A 19443-nucleotide genomic window follows, 5' to 3' on the forward strand; every position below is an offset into this window, starting at 1 on the left:
CCCCACCCCGCGGAGCCGCCCCCTCGCCTGGCCTTTCAGGGCTCACCCCGCCCACAGGCAAACGCCGCGAGATCAGGCGGCCCTCGCGAGATCAGCCCGCGCAGAGGGAGCCGGGACCGCCCTCCAGGCCCCGCCCCCAGGTCCGCGCGGCCGCTCGCGGATCTAAGTCCCAGGGGCGCCCCGGGGACCCCGCGCTGGGCTGGGGCCAGCCCCCTCCAGGCCCCGCCGCCTTCGCCCGCGCCCCAGCCATCGGGGCCCCGGGGAGACCGCGCGGATGCAGAGGCAACGGCGGCGCCTGCCGGGCTCTGCGCGGCCTCCCGCGCGCCCGCATCTAAGTCCGCAGCTGCAGACACAGCGCGCCCGGGCGCGGGGCCAGGCACGGTGGCAGCGGCGTGGGCATTGAACGCCACATTAGGAAGAGTTTTATTTTCATGTACACAGTCAAGACTTCAACAGATTTAAATAATAAAATTTTGATTCATTAAAATTATTTTGTTTATAACTTTTATCTATATATGTAACTTTTATATATATGTCTATATCTAGACAAGTATTGTGGAGCATCCTTTCGTGTACTTGCCCGGATTCTGCAAATGCCAGGGTGGAGATAAAACTACCCTGGATAAAATGGAGCGGAAAGCGAAACTGCTATTGTGACCGGTGGAGGGTGTGCAGGTTCTTGACGTCTTGAACAAAGAAGTGGACAAGATGCAAGGAAGGAAGGAAGTAAATAGGCCGGGCGCGGTGGCTCAAGCCTGTAATCCCAGTACTTTGGGAGGCCGAGACGGGCGGATCACGAGGTCAGGAGATCGAGACCATCCTGGCTAACACGGTGAAACCCCGTCTCTACTAAAAAAAAATACAAAAAACTAGCCGGGCGAGGTGGCGGGCGCCTGTAGTCCCAGCTACTTGGGAGGCTGAGGCAGGAGAATGGCGTGAACCCGGGAGGCGGAGCTTGCAGTGAGCAGAGATCCGGCCACTGCACTCCAGCCTGGGCGACAGAGCAAGACTCCGTCTCAAAAAAAAAAAAAGGAAGTAAATAAAGCGAGATTTATGGAAAACAAATGTATGACCGGGCTCGGTGGCTCACGCTTACAATCCCAGCACTTTGGGAGGCCAAGGCAGGCAGATCACCTGAGGTCAGGAGTTCGAGACCAATCTGGCCAACATGGTGAAACCCCCTCTCTACTAAAAATGCAAAAACTAGCCGGGCATGGTGGTGCACACTTGTAGTCTCAGCTATTCGGGAGGCTGAGGCAGGAGAATTGCTTAAATCCAGGAGGTGGAGGTTGCAGTGAGCCAAGATCGCAGCACTGCACTCCAGCATGGGGCGATAGAGCGAGACTTCTTCTCAAAAAAGGAACAAGAAAAGGAAAGTAACTCCACAGTGTGGGAGTGGCTGAGCATATGGGCTCAAGAGCCCCATTACAGATTTTTTTGGGGGTGTAAATACCTTCCAGAGGTTTCCATTGGTTATTTGGTGTAGCCCTATGTAAATGGAGAGGACAGTTCCTGTCAGCGGGAAGTGTTCCATTCGATTTAGTTCTAGGGAGTCAGCGTGAATTGGCCTCCAGACCCTGTTCTCCTGCCTATGTTCAAGAAAATAATTCAAACCAAAAATGAACACGCACCAAAATTTTATTTCAAGACTGAGGGTAAAATGAAGACATCTCATGTGAGTAGAAACAAATCAACAACAAACCTTTACTAAAAGATGCTCTATATTAGTGTAGTTAAACCTCTGGGACAGACAAGCCCAAAATGAAATGGCTCAAACAGAAAAGAGGTTTATTTCCTTCCTTCCTTCTTCTCCTCTCCTTTCCTTTCTTGTCTCGCTGTCACCCAGGCTGGAATGCAGCGGTGTGATCTCGGCTCATTGTAGCTTGCGCCTCCCGGGTTCAAGTGATTCTCCTGCCTCAGCCTCCTGAGTAGTTGGGACTACAGGTGCTTACCATCAAGCCCGGCTAATATTTGTAGTTTTTTAGTAGAGTCGGGAGTTTTGCCACGTTGGCCAGGCTATTCTCGAACTCCTGACCTCAAGTGATCCACCGGCCTCGGCCTCCCACAAGTGCTGGGATTACAGGAGTGGGCCACTGTGCCCACCAAGAGGTTTCCTTTCTAATGACCCAGGAGGCCAGGCAGCTCCCATCCTCCATGAAGCAATTGAGCAACAAAAGCACAAGCAACAAAGGGAGAACATATGTAAATTGGATTTCACCAAAATTTAAAAATTTTATGTCTGAAAGGACACTACCAGGATAGTGAGAGCACTGAACAGACATTCCTCCAGTGAAGATAATCAATGTCAGATGAGCTTAGCATCACGAATCATTAGGGAATGCAAACTGACACCTCAATGATACGACGTCACACCTGCTGTGGTGGCTGCAATAAAAAGCCCAACAGTCACAGTGTTGTGGGGGATGTGAGGAGCGGAACGCTGGTGCACTGCCAGTGGGAAGGGAAAATGGTGCAGTCACTTTGGAAAACAGTCTGTTGTTTCCTCAAAAGATCAAACAGCAACTCCACTCTTAGGCGTATGCCCCAGAGAAATGAAGACAAATGTCCACAAAAACTTAGACATGAATGTTCATAGCAACATTATTCACAATAGCCAAAAAGTGGGAAAAAGCCAGTTGTCCATCAACTCATGAATGGACAAACAAAATGTCATATATCCAAACAACGGATACATTAGAATGAATGAGACTATACAATGGACCGTATTCGGGAGTAAAAAAGAAAGAAGCGCCGATACACATTAAAAAATGGACAAGCTCCAAGATGGTAAGTACCAACCCAGCCACATGTGACAGTTGAGCATTGGAAATGTGCCTACCGTTACTAGGCAACTAAATTCTTAATACTATTTAATTAGTTTAAATTTAAATGTATATAGCCACATGTCACTAGTGGCTACCATACTGGACAGTGTAGTTCCAGAAGATCACATTTCCACCTACACATTAAATCACCTAAAGAGTTTCAAAATATGTCAAAGCCCAGATGCCATTCTAGACCTACTAAATTAGGACCTCAAGCTGCTGTACCCAGGCATTGGGCTTTTTTGTTGTTGTTGCTTTTGTTTGTTTACCTTTTAATTATGGGAAGTTTACTTTTTCTTTCTTTAAGTTGTCTTTTATATTTAAAAAAAATAAACAAGAAAAAAAAAAAAAATGGACAAGCCTTGAAAATGTTATGCTCAGTGAAAAAAGCCAGACACAAAGACCATGCATTGAATGATTCCATTTCTATGAAATGTACAGGACAGGCAAATCCATACAGACAGAGACTAGATGAGTGGTCACTAGGGGCTGGAGGGAGGGGGCAGTGGGGGTGACTGCTGAGGGGTATCCCCATTTGCTTTTTAGGGTGATGAAAACGTTCTAAGCTTGGGGCTGGGTGCAGTGGTTCATGCCTGTAATCCCAGCACTTTGGGAGGCCAAGGCGGGTGGATCACCTGAGGTCAGGTGTTCGAGACCAGCCTGGTCCAACATGGTGAAACCCTGTCTCTCCTAAAAATACAAAAATTAGCTGGGCATAGTGGCATGCGCCTGTAATCCCGGCTACTTGGGAGGCTGAGGCAGGAGAACTGCTTAAACCTGGAAGGCAGAGGTCGCAGTGAGCCAAGGTAGTGTCACTGCACTCCAGCCTGGGCAACAGAACAAGACTCCATCTCAAAAAAAAAAAAAAAGTTCTAAAGTGGATGATGGTGACAGTTGTACAACTCTGTAACTAAACTGAACACCACTGGACACTTTAAACAGGAGAAGTCTTACAGCATGATGTCTGTATCAATAAAGCTATTTTTAAAAATCAGCAAGCTTGATTCAGTCAAAGCCACATGGGTAGTTCCCACCTTGATCACCATAGGTGGCATCACCCAAGGCGCTCTGGAGCTAGAAGCAGCACATACCTTGTACCAATCAGATGGAAAAGAGGTTGTGTCCGTGTATTCCAGCTGGTGGCTCTGGCATGGCAGGATTGTCCAAGACTGGCTGTGGTCACATGCGCTCTCCATTTCAGAGCAAGGGGGACAGGTGACTGAGCCAGCCCTAGGTCAGAGTGCCAGCAGCAGGTGCTATTTGATTCAGGCTGTGGCACTATGTCTAGGGGACAAAGAGTACATCGGTTGTCCCCGACCTGCAGCTCTTGCGGTCCATGTCTTCTCTCCGCGCCATCAAGCCAGAGTTCCCATTTCAGTCACCACAATCACCCCTCCTTGCACCAGGCCTTCTGGCTGTGGGGCATGGGCATGTTTACCTCTGGCCTGTGTGGGCCGCTGTGGGGAGGCTTGGCCAGCAAGTTGCTGAGCCAAGTAGTTCCTGCTTTTATGGGATCCTGCTGCTCCACAAGAGGATCCGGGAGGCTGAACTAGAATTAAGTTAGAATCTCTCAGGTCCCCTTCGGGCTGGGCTCCCTGCAGGAACCAGGAATGGGCTGGCCAGGAGGACATGATGGACCAGGAGGAGGTGAAGCCAGAGGCAAAGCCAGACCCTTCCTGTTCCATCTTGCAGAGGCTGTCCCAATGCAAGGTGAGGCCAGGTTCCTGGGGGACATCGATGCCTGACCAGAGCCCAGACTGGACGGCCTTCCAGCAAAGGCTGCGCCCTGGCCGACCGCAATGGCCCAGGAGAACGAGGACACGGGAGTCTTGGTGCTGGAGGAGCTGGCTGACCGGTGGTCCTGACACTGTACTGAAAACAGGGCAGCAGTCCCCAGAGGCTGAGGGGCCAAAGTAGCCTGTCCACCCAGAGTGGGGAGGCCCAAGCCCGTGCAGGAGGCCCGAGGCACGGGGTGGCATCCCTCACAGTCGTGCCCACCCAGTCGTGTGCAGGGCGATGTGCTCCTGTGTCTGGGCAGTGAGCTGGGCCCTGCGGCCAGAGAAGCAGCTTGATTTCAGACGGTGCCACCAGGGAATGGGCCGTCCCCTTGGCCATAGCCGTGGGGGACCCAGTTCATCTGTGGAATTCAGGACCCCAGAGTATTTAATCTGCCATCTCAGGACTTCCACTGGGGAGCTGGGGCAGGTGGGTGGGTGGTCCTGCTGTGCTTCCGTGGTGCACGCCAGGGACCTCAGAATGAAGCCCTCACTGAGCTGTTGGCTCTGCTTCAGGCCCAAAAGCAGTGAGTAAGAGAGAGGCCTGCTCAGGCAGAACATGGGACACTAGTGGCGGGGGCTGCAGCCCAACACTTGCCATCCGACTATGGGGGTGGGGCAGCCCTTTTTTCCTTAGCCTGGGGATGTCAGGTGGGTCAGCCTGGTGGAGAGCTGGCTCTGCTGACCCGGGAGGCACCCTGGGTTCCCCCTGGCCTGGTGGCAGGAGGAGATGGCCACTGCATCCAGTGTCTCCTCCTGGCGCTGGGGGCCCCTGATGGACAGAGGACGCTCGACCACTGACCGCCACCGCCAAGGGAGTCAGCCCGTGTCCCAGGCACCCGCACCTCTCCCTGCCTGGAGCTCAGCTCGCGGGGTTGGCTAGGGAGGGATGGGGAGTGGAATCCAGACACCAGGTCACCCTTCCGGGTGCCTTTTTTCCAGCTGGGAAGAGAGGGAATCAAAGGAAAGGAAGACACGGCTCTGGGGGTCCACGCCGAGAGCGAAGGGTAAAGCTCACACTGGCAAACTTGAGTGCGCGGCCCCTCCGCAGAGGACCGGGGCTCAGGAGGCGGGGACGCCCCTGAAAACAGGGCAGGAGCGTTTCCAACCCCTGCGGACTGCGATGCAGTAGAAAACGCGGCCGCCTGCACCGGGGGAAGTCTCCAGAAATACAGGCATGCCTGGGTGTGCGCTCAACTTCTCCGGAAGCTGGGAGGGGGCGAGAGACTCAACTTCTCCGGAAGCTGGGAGGGGGGCGAGGAACGTTTCTGCACTTGCCCTCGGCTTCTGAACTTTGTACTTTGCGTGTGTACTTTGTGCTTTGGTCCTGTGTCCCTGCAGACCTGTGACCACACACGCACACGCAGGCGCGCGCACACGCGAACTGAGGGCTCGCTGGCGTTGCTGGAGGCTCTCACAGCCCCTCCGGACGCGTTAAGCTAACCCAGGTCCCATCCTTGACACCGTGGCACCCCCAGGCCCACTGCGCCCTCGCACTCGAAGCGGGTACCTGCGGGAAGCGCTCGCTGCGCCCTTGTCTCCCTTGGAGGAGACTCTGGCCTGGCCGGCCGGCTTCTCCCTCCGTGGGGACGCTCGCGCGCACCGCCCGGCAGCGCGGGACGCTCCCTGACGCCGGTCCTCGCGGGCCTTCCCACTCGGGGAGCTTCCCTCCGACACCCGAGCCCAGTCCCGAGGCTCGCGGAGGCCGAGGCGCACTGTGGGGCCCTCCCCGGCCCCGCCCTTTCCCGCCGCGTCCCCGCCCCCTCGCCCCGCCTCCGGCCTCCTACGAGAGCTCGAGACCTCCCGGCTACTCGGAAGCCCTTGGACCGCCCGGACCGGACGATGGAGGCGACCGGCAGCGTCGGGAAGGCTCCGGGCGGCCCCCGGGTGCTGGTGGTGGGCGGCGGCATCGCGGGGTTGGGCGCGGCGCAGAGACTCTGCGGCCACTCCGCTTTCCCGCACCTGCGGGTCCTGGAGGCCACGGCCCGCGCCGGGGGCCGCATCCGCTCGGAGCGCAGCTTCGGTAACCGCCCCTCCCGGAACCCAACCGGTTGCGCGCGAGCTCGCCGGCCCCCACCAGCCCTGCGCGCAGCTGACCGGCCCGGCCGCCTTACCGGGCCCCCCGAGGAAATCCCCGCTCGCTTAATCGGCCAGAGTTCACCGCCCCAAACTCAAGGCTCAGAGTTAGTCAGGAGGGCGCCGGCCAGGGAAGGCGACCTACGGCTCCACAAGGCCTCCCTGGTTGTGCCCCACAGACCCCCCACCCAGCCCCGGGGTACGCCCACCCTGCACCCCTCTCTCTGGTCCAGACCGCCCGACAAGTGCTCTCCTGCCCAGGTGCTCCCCTTAAACTGGGTCTGACAGGGCTCTTGGGGACAGTGTGGTCACATCCTACTTGGGAAGGGCAGCGTGGGCGTGGCCCAGGAGAAGGGCTCGCAGTGACCGTTCTGAGAAAGGAACCCCCAGGTGGCATCTGCTGTCCCCTCGCAGGTGGCGTGGTGGAGGTGGGCGCGCACTGGATCCATGGGCCCTCCCGGGGCAACCCCGTCTTCCAGCTGGCTGCTGAGTACGGGCTGCTGGGGGAGAAGGAGCTGTCCGAGGAGAACCAGCTGGTGGAGACCGGGGGTCACGTGGGCCTGCCCTCCGTGAGCTACGCCAGCTCCGGGGCCCGCGTGAGCCTCCAACTGGTGGCGGAGATGGCGACTCTCTTCTACGGCCTGATAGACCAGACCCGGGAGTTCCTGCATGCTGCGGAGACCCCGGTGCCCAGTGTCGGGGAGTACCTCAAGAAGGAGATTGGCCAGCACGTGACCGGCTGGACAGAGGATGAGGAGACCAGGAAGCTGAAGCTGGCCGTCCTGAACTCCTTCTTCAACCTGGAATGCTGTGTGAGCGGCACCCACAGCATGGACCTGGTGGCCCTTGCACCCTTTGGGGAGTACACCGTGCTGCCGGGTCTGGACTGCACCTTTTCTAAGTGCGTGCCTGAGCCCCTGCCGCGCCAGTCCTCCCACCAGGCTCCCCAGGGCCCCGGGGTTGGCCATTCTCTGCTCTTGCTTGGGTATGGGAGGGACAAGAGACCATTTGTCCTCCCCATTCAGACAGACTGGTTGCTCCTTTCTCTAGTTTTGCTCATTTAAGCCAAAAAAGTTATTTCTGAGAGAGGGTGGTTAAAATACGAAAGGTAAGGCCGGGCGTGGTGGCTCACTCCTGTAATCCCAGCACTTTGGGAGGCCAAGGCGGGCAGATCACGAGGTCAGGAGTTCAAGAACAGCCTGGCCAACGTGGTGAAACCCCATCTCTACTAAAAATACAAAAATTAGCCAGGTGTGTGGGCACGTGCCTGTAGTCCCAGCTACTCGGTAGGCTGAGGCAGAAGAATTGCTTGAACCTGGGAGATGGAGGTTGCAGTGAGCCAATGCCATGCCATTGCACTCCAAGCCTGGGGGACAGAGTGAGACTCTGTCTCAAAAGAAAAAAACAAACAAACAAACAAAAACCAGAAGGAAAGACTTCTCTTGCTCCTGTATTTGTGAGGGGCTTCGACTGCAGAGGGGGCCAGACATCCCTGTAGCAGGGTGGCTGCTGGGTACCAGGTACAGGTGAGACCCTCCTTGGGCTGTCCCCTCACTCTCCTAGACGTCACCCCTGGTGTTGTCCTCAAGGCTCCTGGCCAGGCGATGGGCATTTGTGAGTCAGGAACTCTGAGGTGGTAAGGAGGAAGCCCTGGTTCTGGCAAATTGCTTTGGGAGCTCTGTGCCCACTGAACCCTCCCTTATGGCCTGGAGGGCAGGTATGAGCATCCTTGCGGTGGAAAACCACAGAGTGCAGCTGGCCCCAAGTGATGGAGAGCTCCCTGCAGCTACCTTTGATGTGGGTGGGAACTCCGAGCAGGTATTTCCACCAGCCCTGCCCTTCCAGGGACTGGGCCTCTACGAAACCAGCACTTCTGTCTTCCTAGGGGCTACCAAGGGCTCACAAACTGCATGATGGCCTCCCTGCCGGAGGACACGGTGGTTTTTGAGAAGCCTGTGAAGACCATCCACTGGAACGGGTCCTTCCAGGAGGCAGCCTTTCCCGGCGAGACTTTTCCCGTGTCGGTAGAGTGTGAGGATGGAGACCGGTTCCCAGTGCACCACGTCATCGTCACCGTGCCCTTAGGTAAGTCAGGTTTTCAGCCCAAATCCCTATCCCAAGTGCCCCTGCCTCAGTTGGCTCTGGGGCATTTGCTTGTGTACGAAGCTCACATTTTCATTCTAATAATTTCCAGATAGGTGGAAGGAATGATTCTGTTATGTTTTGTAGCAATTGCATGCTTTGGAATTAAGGGTTTCACTGTAAGAAAAAACGTGAGTGAATATGTGTCCTGCTTGCTTGGAGGTAACCGTTAGGATTGGGACGACCTTGGAGATTAACCACACTGCACTTTGCTGGAGACAGGAAAAGGCATGGAAAGCCTGGTCTCAAGGTCAGGCCTGGGGTGACCTGTTGAAGGAGCCATGTGTATAGTTCTGTTTAATTCTAGATCTGGTGATTTAGATCTGTCCTCGAGTAGAGGTGGTTTGAAGCTGTTTTGTGAAAGGTGGAGATGGTTGAAAACAGAGTTACTAGGATAATTGCTGTCAACTGGACATTTGCTTCACACGGGTTTCACGCTGCCATGGGTCTCTGCCTGAGTTATCTCATTGACTCCTCAGGCAGCCTTGGGAGGTGTCTGTCACCATCCCCCATTTGACAGATTTGAACATCTAGGCAATTAGAAGTTACTTAATTGCCCAAGTTCACAAAGCTAGCAAGTGCCGGCACTCACTTGGAAATCTAGGTGTGATTGAAGGTTGTGATGAAAAGCAAGAGCCTCTGCAGCCCTAACTCCTGTCTCCAAGGGGTGGCTGTGCCCTCTCCAGGGCAGGGATGAGCACTCAGACCTCACTGCTGTTCCCAGAGATGGAGTCATCGTCCACACATGAACATCTGCTGCTGGCTGGGCGTGGTGGCCTATGCCTGTAATCTCAGCACTTTGGGAAGCCGAGGCAAGCGAATCACCTGAGGTCAGGAGTTCGAGACCGGCCTGGTCAACATGGTGAAACCCTGTCTTTACTAAAAATCCAAAAATCAGCTGGTCATGATGGCAGGCACCTGTAATCCCAGCTACTTGAGAGGCTGAGGCAGGAGAATTGCTTGAACCCAGGAGGCGGAGGTTGTAGTGAGCCGAGATGGTGCCATTGCACTCCAGCCTGGGTGACAGAGTGAGACTCTGTCTCAAAAAAACAAACAAAAAAACAAACCCAAAAATCTGCTGCTCAGTTTGCCTCTTTTTTTTTTTTTCCTTAATAGAACTTGTCAGTTTTTCCAAATCAGCACACAGAGATCTACAGCAGTCTTTTTTGTTTCCCTCCAGTGACTTTGTTCATTCTTGTTTGGAGTATGTAGTTGCAGGGCCTGCTAAGTGCTGATCACTGGGGACATTTTCAGTAGATACATTGTTACAACTGTGAGCATTTTGTTTATAAGGAGCCAATTCACAAAAATTAGCGGTTGGGTGCTTGTAATCCCAGCTACTCAGGAGGCTGAGACAGGAGAATTGCTTGAACCCAGGAGGCAGAGGTTGCAGTGAGCTGAGATCGTGCCATTGCACTCCAGCCTGGGCAACCAGTGTGAAACTCTGTCTCAAAAAAAAAAAAAAAAAAAAAAAAAAAGGAGCCAGTTAATTTGCCATGCAGTGTTTTCTTGTCATTATTTCATAAGTGCAGATGGAAAGTTAGGTGGTCTTCACGTTTCTATTTCATGTAGTTTTACATGTGTACTTAAAAACACTTGTGATAGCCAGGCAGGGTGGCTCATGCCTGTAATCCCAGCACTTTGGGAGGCTGAGGTGGGTGGATCACCTGAAGTCAGGAGTTCAAGACCAGCCTAACCAACATGGCGAGACCCCATCTCTACTAAAAATAGAAAAATTAGCTGGGCGTGGTGGTAGGTGTCTGAAATCCCAGCTACTTGGGAAGCTGAGGCAGGAGAATTGCTAGAACTAGGAGGCAGAGATTGCAGTGAGCCGAGATCATATCATTGCATTCCAGCTTGGGCAACAGAGCAAGAATCCATCTCAAAAAAAAAAAAAAAAAAAAGAAAACCCAAAAAACAAAAAAACACTTGTGTGAAAGGTGGGGAACGGTGGCTCACGCCTGTAATCCCAGCAGTTTGGGAGGCCAAGGTGGGAGGATTGCTTGAGCCAGGGAGGTCAAGGCTGCAGCGAGCCCTGATCATGATGCTGCATGCACTCTAGCCTGGGCAGCAGAGCAAGACTCTATCTCAGAAACAAGGAAAAAAAAGTAAAACTGCTTGTGTGAATGTGTCTGTAGGATAAATCCCAGTAGGGGAAATTGCTGGGTCCAAGGTCTAGACAGACAGGACTTCCAAGGATGTAAGTAGAGTCCAATTCTGAATTCCAGGTTTTCTTAAGGAACGTCTGGACACCTTCTTTGACCCTCCACTGCCGGCTGAGAAGGCAGAAGCCATCAGGAAGATAGGCTTCGGGACCAATAATAAAATCTTCCTGGAGTTTGAGGAGCCCTTCTGGGAGCCCGACTGCCAGCTGATCCAGCTGGTGTGGGACGACTCGTCGCCCCTGGAGGACGCTGCCCCTGCGCTGCAGGATGCCTGGTTCCGGAAGCTCATTGGCTTTGTGGTCCTGCCTGCCTTTGCGTACGTTTGCTCCCTGAGAGGCTCTGTGAGTAGCTGGCTCATAGGCCTTCATCTGATGAAGGACGCAGCAGTGTGTCCGTTCACTGCAGGGCATTTCTGGGGGTTTAATGGGTAGGGATCCCATGAGCCCCCCCAGGTGCTGGCTGCACCTGGGCCTGACCCCTGCAGGGACAGATGGCGCCCTGCTGTATGCAGGTTGTCAGCATCCCTCAGGGCCCAGAATGTATCTGTGGACTTGCAGACAGGCTCGGTCTTCAGTCAGTGGGAACGCGTTTATTGGAATGTTGCAGGGAGCTGGGGCTTGTAGATACAGAAGATCTTTGAAACACCACCTGCCCATACCTGGGGAGACAATACTTAACCAGGATGAAATAATTGAAGGAAACATTCCTAGAAGTAATGGAATCGTGGACCCATAGAGGAAGGGCTCACTTGTATGGGCTGGACCTCTTAGAAACAGCATACGTAGACCACGTGGTGATTCAGGAGATAATCCCATGAGTGATGTGGGGATGGAGGGACTGACTTTTCCAGCAAGATTAAAACACAAAGACAGCCTGTTGTAGTCAGATGGCAGATACAATTCCATGTTTCCATTGAGAGATGCTGCAGGAGGGGCACTGAGTTCTTGTTCTGAAAGGCCTGGGATGGGGTGGGAGTGTAGGGCATGCCTGCCAGACGGTTCATAGTCGCCGTCCACTGGGAGCAGGAGGCTGCAGGCTGCAGACCAGCCCTGCACCTGTGATGGGGGAAGCCTGTGTGTCTCCTTCACACTGAAGAGAAAACTAGCATTCCGACCAGGCGTGGTGGCTCACACCTGTCATCCCTGCACTTTGGGAGGCTGAGGGGGTGGATCACCTGAGGTCAGGAGTTCGAGACCAGCCTGGCCAACATGATGAAACCCCGTCTCTACTAAAAATACACAAAATTAGCTGGGTGTGGTGGCGGGCACCTGTAATCACAGCTACTCAGGAGGCTGAGGCAGGACAATCGCTTGAACCTGGGAGGCAGAGGTTGCAGTGAGCTGAGATTGTGCCACAGCACTCCAGCCTGGGCAACAAGAGCAAAACTCTGTCTAAAAAAAAAAAAAGAAAAAGAAAAAGAAAGAAAACTGGCATTCCAGGTGTTGAGATAGGCCTGGGTTGCTGGTGGGCAGCCGGGTGGGTGACTGTGTAGCCACCTGCCCCAGCCCCAGCCCTACCTCCTGTGCTCTCTTGCTTAGGACATCAGTGGGATCCTGAGTGCTTTGGTGGGACCCTGTCTGTGGCATGGGATGGTAGTTATCCCATCCTTTTATATACCTGCAAAGGGTTGGGGATCTCAAAGAGCTTTTGTTTATGTGAGTCATATCTGTAAATGTACCCCATGATAAATTAATTATTATTATTATTTTTTTGAGACGGAGTCTCGCTCTGTCGCCCAGGCTGGAGTGCAGTGGTGCTATCTCGGCTACTGCAAGCTCCGCCTCCCGGGTTCACACCATTCTCCTGCCTCAGCCTCCTGAGTAGCTGGGACTATAGGCACCCGCCACCACGCCCGGTTAATTTTTTGTATTTTTAGTAGAGACGGTGTTTCACCATGTTAGCCAGGATGGTCTCGATCTCGAACTCGTGAACTGCCCGCCTCGGCCTCCCAAAGTGCTGGGGTTACAGGCGTGAGCCCGGCCACCATATGATAAATTAAATTATTATTTGAGATGATAGTAACAAACCTATTCCATGTTAGCATAAATAACATTTTTTAATGAACATTTTCTTAAAATTTAATGAAGGGTGGCAGCAGTTTTGTCTTTTCTGCAAAACCTTTTTTTTTTTTTTTTTTTTTTTTTTGAGACAAGTTCTCCCTGTCACCCAGGCTGGAATGCATGGAATGCAGTGGCATGATCTTGGCTCACTGCAACCTCTGCCTCCTGGGTTCAAGCGATTCTCCTGCCTCAGCCTCCCGAGTAGCTGGAATTAACAGGTATGCGCCACCATGCCCAGCTAATTTTTTTTTTTTTTTTTTTTTTTGAGACGGAGTCTCGCTCTGTCGCCCAGGCTGGAGTGCAGTGGCGCAATCTCGGCTCACTGCAAGCTCCGCCTCCCGGGTTCACGCCATTCTCCTGCCTCAGCCTCCTGAGTAGCTGGGACTACAGGCGCCCGCCCCTGCGCCCGGCTAATTTTTTCTATTTTTAGTAGAGACGGGGTTTCACCATGGTCTCGATCTCCTGACCTTGTGATCCGCCCACCTCGGCCTCCCAAAGTGCTGGGATTACAGGCGTGAGCCACCACGCCCGGCCCCAGCTAATTTTTGTAATTTTAGTAAAGACAGGGTTTTGACATGTTGGCCAGGCTGGTCTCGAACTCCTGGCCTCAAGTGATCCGCCCACCTCGGCCTCCCAAAGTGCTGGGATTACAGGTGTGAGCCACCACGCCCGGCCTTTTCTGCAAAACTCTTTAGTGTTACACTTAATAGAAGACATCTGGGTTCTCAGGCCTCCTCTGCATTCATTCTGTGGTGATGTTTTATTTTGGTTGAAACATAGGAAGAAAATCTGGATCTACATGGATATGTGGTTGGAAGAAGGAGTGAAACTTATTTATTTATGTAATTATTTATTTATTTATTTATGAGATGGAGTTTTGCTCTCGTCACCCAGGCTGGAGTGCAATAGCTCAATCTTGGCTCATTGCAACCTCTGCCTCCTGGGTTCAGGCATTTCTCCTACCTCAGCCTCCCGAGTAGCTGGGATTACAGGCATGCACCACCACGCCTGGCTAATTTAGTATTTTTAACAGAGACGAGGTTTCTCCATGTTGTTCAGGCTGGTCTCGAACTCCTGACCTCAAGTGATCTGCCCGCCTTGGCCTCCCAAAGTACTGGGATTACAGGCGTGAACCACCATGTCCAGCCAAAGGAGTGATATTTAAACAGCTTTTCAAATGATTGTGGGTATTCTTTGATACTACACCAAAAGTCAAGAAGTAGTAGTAGTTCCTTAAAGGTTGACCAAATATGAAATTGGAGAGCACACCGGTGAATTTTTTGTCTTCTGTGACACTGAAATCTATTTGTCTGTCTTGTACTTCAAATGGATCTTTTACCTATCCATGACTTTAGTCATTTGGAAAATACTAGGCTGGGTGTGGTGGCTCATGCCGGTAATTCCAGCACTTTGGAAGGCCAAGGTGTGCAGATAGCTTGAACTCAGGAGTTCAAGACCAGCCTGGGCAACATAGCGAGACCCCGTCTCTACCAAAAATACAAAAAAAATAGCCAGACATGGTGGCGTGTGCCTGTGGTCCCAGCTACTGGGAGGCTGAGGCAGGAGGATTGCTTGAGCCCAGGAGGTGGAGGTTGCAGTGACTTGTGATCAAGCCACTGAACTCCAGCCTGGGCAACAGAGCGAGGCCCTGTCTTAAAAAAAGAAAAAATATATATACTGGTTCATGTAGTCTTCCAAATGTTGATACATTTCCTTATACGATATAAAAAAACCAAAATTATTAACATACCACTGATCTCAGAAAAGTCTTTCGGTATCGGGAAGCTGTGATGCTGTTGGTGGCAGAAACAAGCTTTTCTAAAAAAGCTTGTTTTTAGAAAAACAAGCAGTTTTTGCTTGAGAGCTTAAACTTTGTCAGTGTCTATAAATCCTATTTGTTAGTTGTTTTCCTGTGACAGAGACACTTTGCTCGTTTTCAAGAAAATGTCGCCAAATACCAGACCATGGTTTGTCTGTCCGGAGCTCCCCTGAGTTCTGAGCCAGCCCCGCCAGGAGTGAGCTTGTGCAGGGCGAGTCCTCCACGGCCACCGTGCACCACGCACAGCAGGAGTGTTCTACGTGGATCCCGCTTCTCCACACAGATTATTATTATTTTCTGAGACAGAGTCTCGCTTTGTCGCCCGGGCTGGAGTGCAGTGGCGCAGTCTTGGCTCACTGCAACCTCCACCTCCCGGGTTCACGCCATTCTCCTGCCTCAGCCTCCCGAGTAGCTGGGACTACAGGCGCCCACGACCATGCCAGGCTAATTTTTTATTTTTATTAGAGACTGGGTTTCACCATATTGGCCAGGCTGGTGAGCCTGACCTTGAGCGCCTGACCTTGTGATCTGCCCGCCTCGGCCTCCCAAAGTGCTGGGATTACAGGTATGAGCCACCGTGCCTGACCCTCCACGCAGATAGTTAAAAAGACATGAACTCGAGGGTCAAGATTTAATAAAATTAGTAACTTTTACTGCCTATCAAGGACATTCTCAAGTGAAAGCAGCATTTTTATTTATTTTCTAATGTATATATTTTAACTTTTATATTCAGAGGCAGGGGTACCCGTGCAGGTTTGTTATATAGCTAACCGTGTGTCATGGGGGCTTATACAGATTCGTTCATCACCCAGGAATTAAACCTAGTACCCATTAGTTATTTCTCCTGCTCCTCTCCCTCCTCCCATCCTCCACCCTCCCGTAGGCCCCAGTGTGTGTGCTCATCATTTAGCTCCCACTTGAAAGGGAAAACATGTGCTGTCTGCTTTTCTGTTCCTGTGTTAGTTTGCTGAGGATAATGGCCTCCAGCTCCAGCCATGTCCCTACAAAGGACATGATCTTGTTCTTTTATGGCTGCAAAAAGCAGCATTTTGTAACCTGCTTGTGTGGCAGTGGGAACGCCTGCAGGCGAGTGTGGGTCCCGTTGCTGTCTCGATTCTGCTAAGGGACAGTTCTTGCACAGGTGGAAATGTTGGCGTGGTGGAAACAGCAAATGCTGTCTTAGCATCTGAAGATGGCTGTGACCTTGAGGGTCCCTGGCAGGGTCTTCGGACCCCCAGGACTTTGCAGCCTGAGGGACGCTCCGTGGGGATGGCTCTTTGTGCCCCTGGGGCCGCTGCTCCATAGGGGGCTCCTTGCTGAGAGACGTGGGCAGAGAGCTGGGCTGGACGCCGCCATCCCACGGGTCTCTTTCTCCATGCAGGTCTGTCCACGTTCTCTGTGGGTTCATTGCTGGGCTTGAGTCTGAGTTCATGGAGACTCTGTCAGATGAAGAAGTACTTCTGTGTCTCACCCAAGTGCTCCGAAGAATGACAGGTACTCACCACACACGCCGGTTCCTGCCTCTGCTCGTTACTGGCTGATCTCTAAACAGAAACTAGGCTTTTCAGAACAGAGAAGAACTAAATTTGGCTGACTCTGTATATCTCCAGGGACCATCCTTCCTCATGTTAGTGGGGTCAGTAACAGTTCTTACCTCCGAGGAACTGAAATGACTTTGCAAACACTTCCTACTTCTGCCACTGAAATAAATGCCGTTGTCCTTGATCAGAGTTTTACAGAGGAGGAACCCAAGGCTCGGAAACAGGAGCATGCTGCTGTCACAGGCTCCTGGGTCCCAGCCTGCTGTTCTCCGGTCAGGGTCGGCAGGAAGGGCCTCTCCTGATGCACTCTGCTGCTCGGTTTTTCTCCTGTGTAGCATCTTTCACGTTAAACTGCTCAATCTTTAAAAATGACACAAACAAGGGCTGGGCGCGGTGGCTCACGCCTGTAATCCCAGCACTTTGGGAGGCCGAGGCGGGCGGATCACAAGGTCAGGAGATCGAGACCATGGTGAAACCCCGTCTCTACTAAAAATAGAAAAAATTAGCCGGGCGCAGTGGCGGGCGCCTGTAGTCCCAGCTACTCGGGAGGCTGAGGCAGGAGAATGGCGTGAACTCGGGAGGCGGAGCTTGCAGTGAGCCCAGATTGCGCCACTGCACTCCAGCCTGGGCGACAGAGTGAGACTCCGTCTCAAAAAAAAAAAAAAAATGACACAAACAGTTGCAGACCTGTGGGTGAGAGTTCTTGGTTAACATGCAGTGTCTCTGTGGCTCAGGAAACCCACAGCTCCCCGCGCCTAAGAGCGTCCTGCGGTCTTGCTGGCACAGCGCCCCGTACACTCGGGGCTCCTACAGCTACGTGGCCGTGGGCAGCACTGGGGGTGACCTGGACCTGCTGGCTCAGCCCCTCCCTGCAGATGGCGCCGGCGCCCAGGTATGTGGTGTGCCCCAGTCGGGGGATGTGGGTCCAGCTGCAGAGGCCCCCGCTGAGTCTCAGTGCTGCAGGAGCACCCACCAGTGACGGGTGGGCTGGGACCCCAGACTCAGAAGCCATTTTCTTGTTGAAACTAAGAATAATTTTTAAATGTATTGTTTTTGTGAGAATTATACACACATATAGCTTAAAAAGCACACTCAGAGAATTCTGCAGTGCTAACAAAATAAAATAAAACCAAAACAGCAGGTGGAGCCCCTTTTGCCCTTCCCAGACTGTGCTCCCAGCTGATTCTGACTGCTAAGTTTACCGCATCTCTAAAAACATGTTTCTGCTACCACTTTTTGAGAAACATTTCCTATGCAAAATGTCAAACATACAAAAGTAGGTAGAACCTTTGAGTGCCCACCAGGCTTCCCCTAAGTCAAGCTTGCTCCCCACCTGGCCCCGCCCTTACTTATTAAGCATGTCTCACACAGGACATTCACCTGGGGATATTTTGGTGCCTGTCTCTAAAAGATAAAGACATGCTCGTAAAATACTTAACTGTGATGCCGAGGGCAGTGGCTCACACCTGTAATCCTAGTGCTTTGGGAGGCCGAGGCAGGAGGTTTGCTGAGGCCAAGAGTTTGAGACCAGCCTGGTCAACATAGTGAGAGTCGGTCTCCACATACACACAAAAAAGTAGCCAGGCATGGTAGCATGCACTGTAGTCCCAGCTGCTCGGGCTTGGGTCCAGTTGAGGCTGGAGTAAGCTATGACTGCGCCACTGGACTCCAGCCTGGGTGTCAGAGCAAGACTGTCTCAGAAAACATACAAATAAAACCATATAACTATGATACTATTTACCCACTTAAAAACTAACAATCATTCCTCAATATGATCCAATATTTAGTCAGTGTTCAGTTTTCCAATCAGCTCATGATCACTCTTCAGTGAGCCTGCTTGGAAATGTTGCTGCGTGCGTTTTCAGTTCCAGGTGTTATTAATTGACTTCTCATTACATCAGATAAAGTTGTAGCTTTCTTCCACCCCTCTGCCCACCCGACTCCCAGATCCGTCCCCAACCCTCCCCATATATGATCCAGTAGTTGTGGCCACATCACTATTCAGTGTTTACACCACCTTGTTTTCTCTAAATGCTGTTCACACCTGAGCTGCGGGGAGCAGCCGCTTCCTTTCCCACCCATTGGTGAATGTGTGTGAGCCGTTTTCCTGCCGGTTGATAGATATGGGTGAGCTGTTTTCCTGCCCATTGGTGAATGTGTGTGAGCCGTTTTCCTGCCGGTTGATAGATATGGGTGAGCTGTTTTCCTGGCGGTTGATGGATACGTGTGAGCCGTTTTCCTGCCCATTGGTGAATGTGTGTGAGCCGTTTTCCTGCCGGTTGATAGATATGGGTGAGCCGTTTTCCTGCCGGTTGATAGATATGGGTGAGCTGTTTTCCTGGCGGTTGATGGATACGTGTGAGCCGTTTTCCTGGCTGTTGGTGGGTACGTGTGAGCTGTTTTCCTGCCCATTGGTGAATGTGTGTGAGCCGTTTTCCTGGCTGTTGGTGGGTACGTGCGTGAGCCCTTTTCTCGCCCGTTGGTGGAGGTATGTGAGCTGTGTTTTCCCACCTCTTGGTGGATGCTCGTGAGCCATTTTCTGTGTGTTTATCTGCCCAGACCCTGCTGTCTGAATTGCATCCCCATTCTAACCCTGGCTCTTCTTTGCAGCTCCAGATCCTGTTTGCAGGGGAAGCCACACATCGCACGTTTTACTCCACGACGCACGGTGCTCTGCTGTCGGGATGGAGGGAGGCTGACCGCCTGCTCAGTCTGTGGGCCCCACAGGTGCAGCAGCCCAGGCCGAGGCTCTAGCTGGGTCCAGCCTGCTCTGTTCTTCCTGTGCCAGGGGAGGCTGGGACCCTCGTTTCCTCTGACAGATTTCAATCTGACTTGATATTTGGGGATGTTAATGAGAGTCCTCTGGTTTTTGGTAACTGGAGCCATCTTCTCAGTTCTTGTGTCTGTTATTGGAGTCTGGCCAGGGTTGACTTGAGCTAAGACACCGGATGCTCATGGAGATGCCGGGCACATAAAGCACATTACAGCCGCAGCGTCCAGAGCCGTCCTTCCTGCCTCGAGGCTGTCCTGTCCTTCCTGC

General features: G+C 52.6%; 1 protein-coding gene across 3 annotated transcripts; it reads left to right on the plus strand.

Moving 5' to 3' along the window:
- Positions 1–6387: 6387 nt before the first annotated feature.
- Positions 6388–19395, plus strand: PAOX (polyamine oxidase). Of its 3 annotated transcripts, XM_077944840.1 has the most exons (8): positions 6388–6623; positions 7091–7577; positions 8562–8761; positions 11047–11324; positions 13137–13261; positions 16244–16356; positions 17138–17295; positions 19014–19395. In XM_077944840.1, the coding sequence occupies exons 1-8, from the start codon at positions 6443–6445 to the stop codon at positions 19155–19157; spliced, it is 1686 nt and encodes a 561-aa protein (XP_077800966.1). In that variant the 5' UTR covers positions 6388–6442; the 3' UTR covers positions 19158–19395.
- Positions 19396–19443: the final 48 nt, after the last annotated feature.

The sequence above is a fragment of the Macaca mulatta genome, chromosome 9 (assembly GCF_049350105.2).
Source record: "Macaca mulatta isolate MMU2019108-1 chromosome 9, T2T-MMU8v2.0, whole genome shotgun sequence".
In the NCBI taxonomy this organism is placed as follows: Eukaryota; Metazoa; Chordata; class Mammalia; order Primates; family Cercopithecidae; genus Macaca; species Macaca mulatta.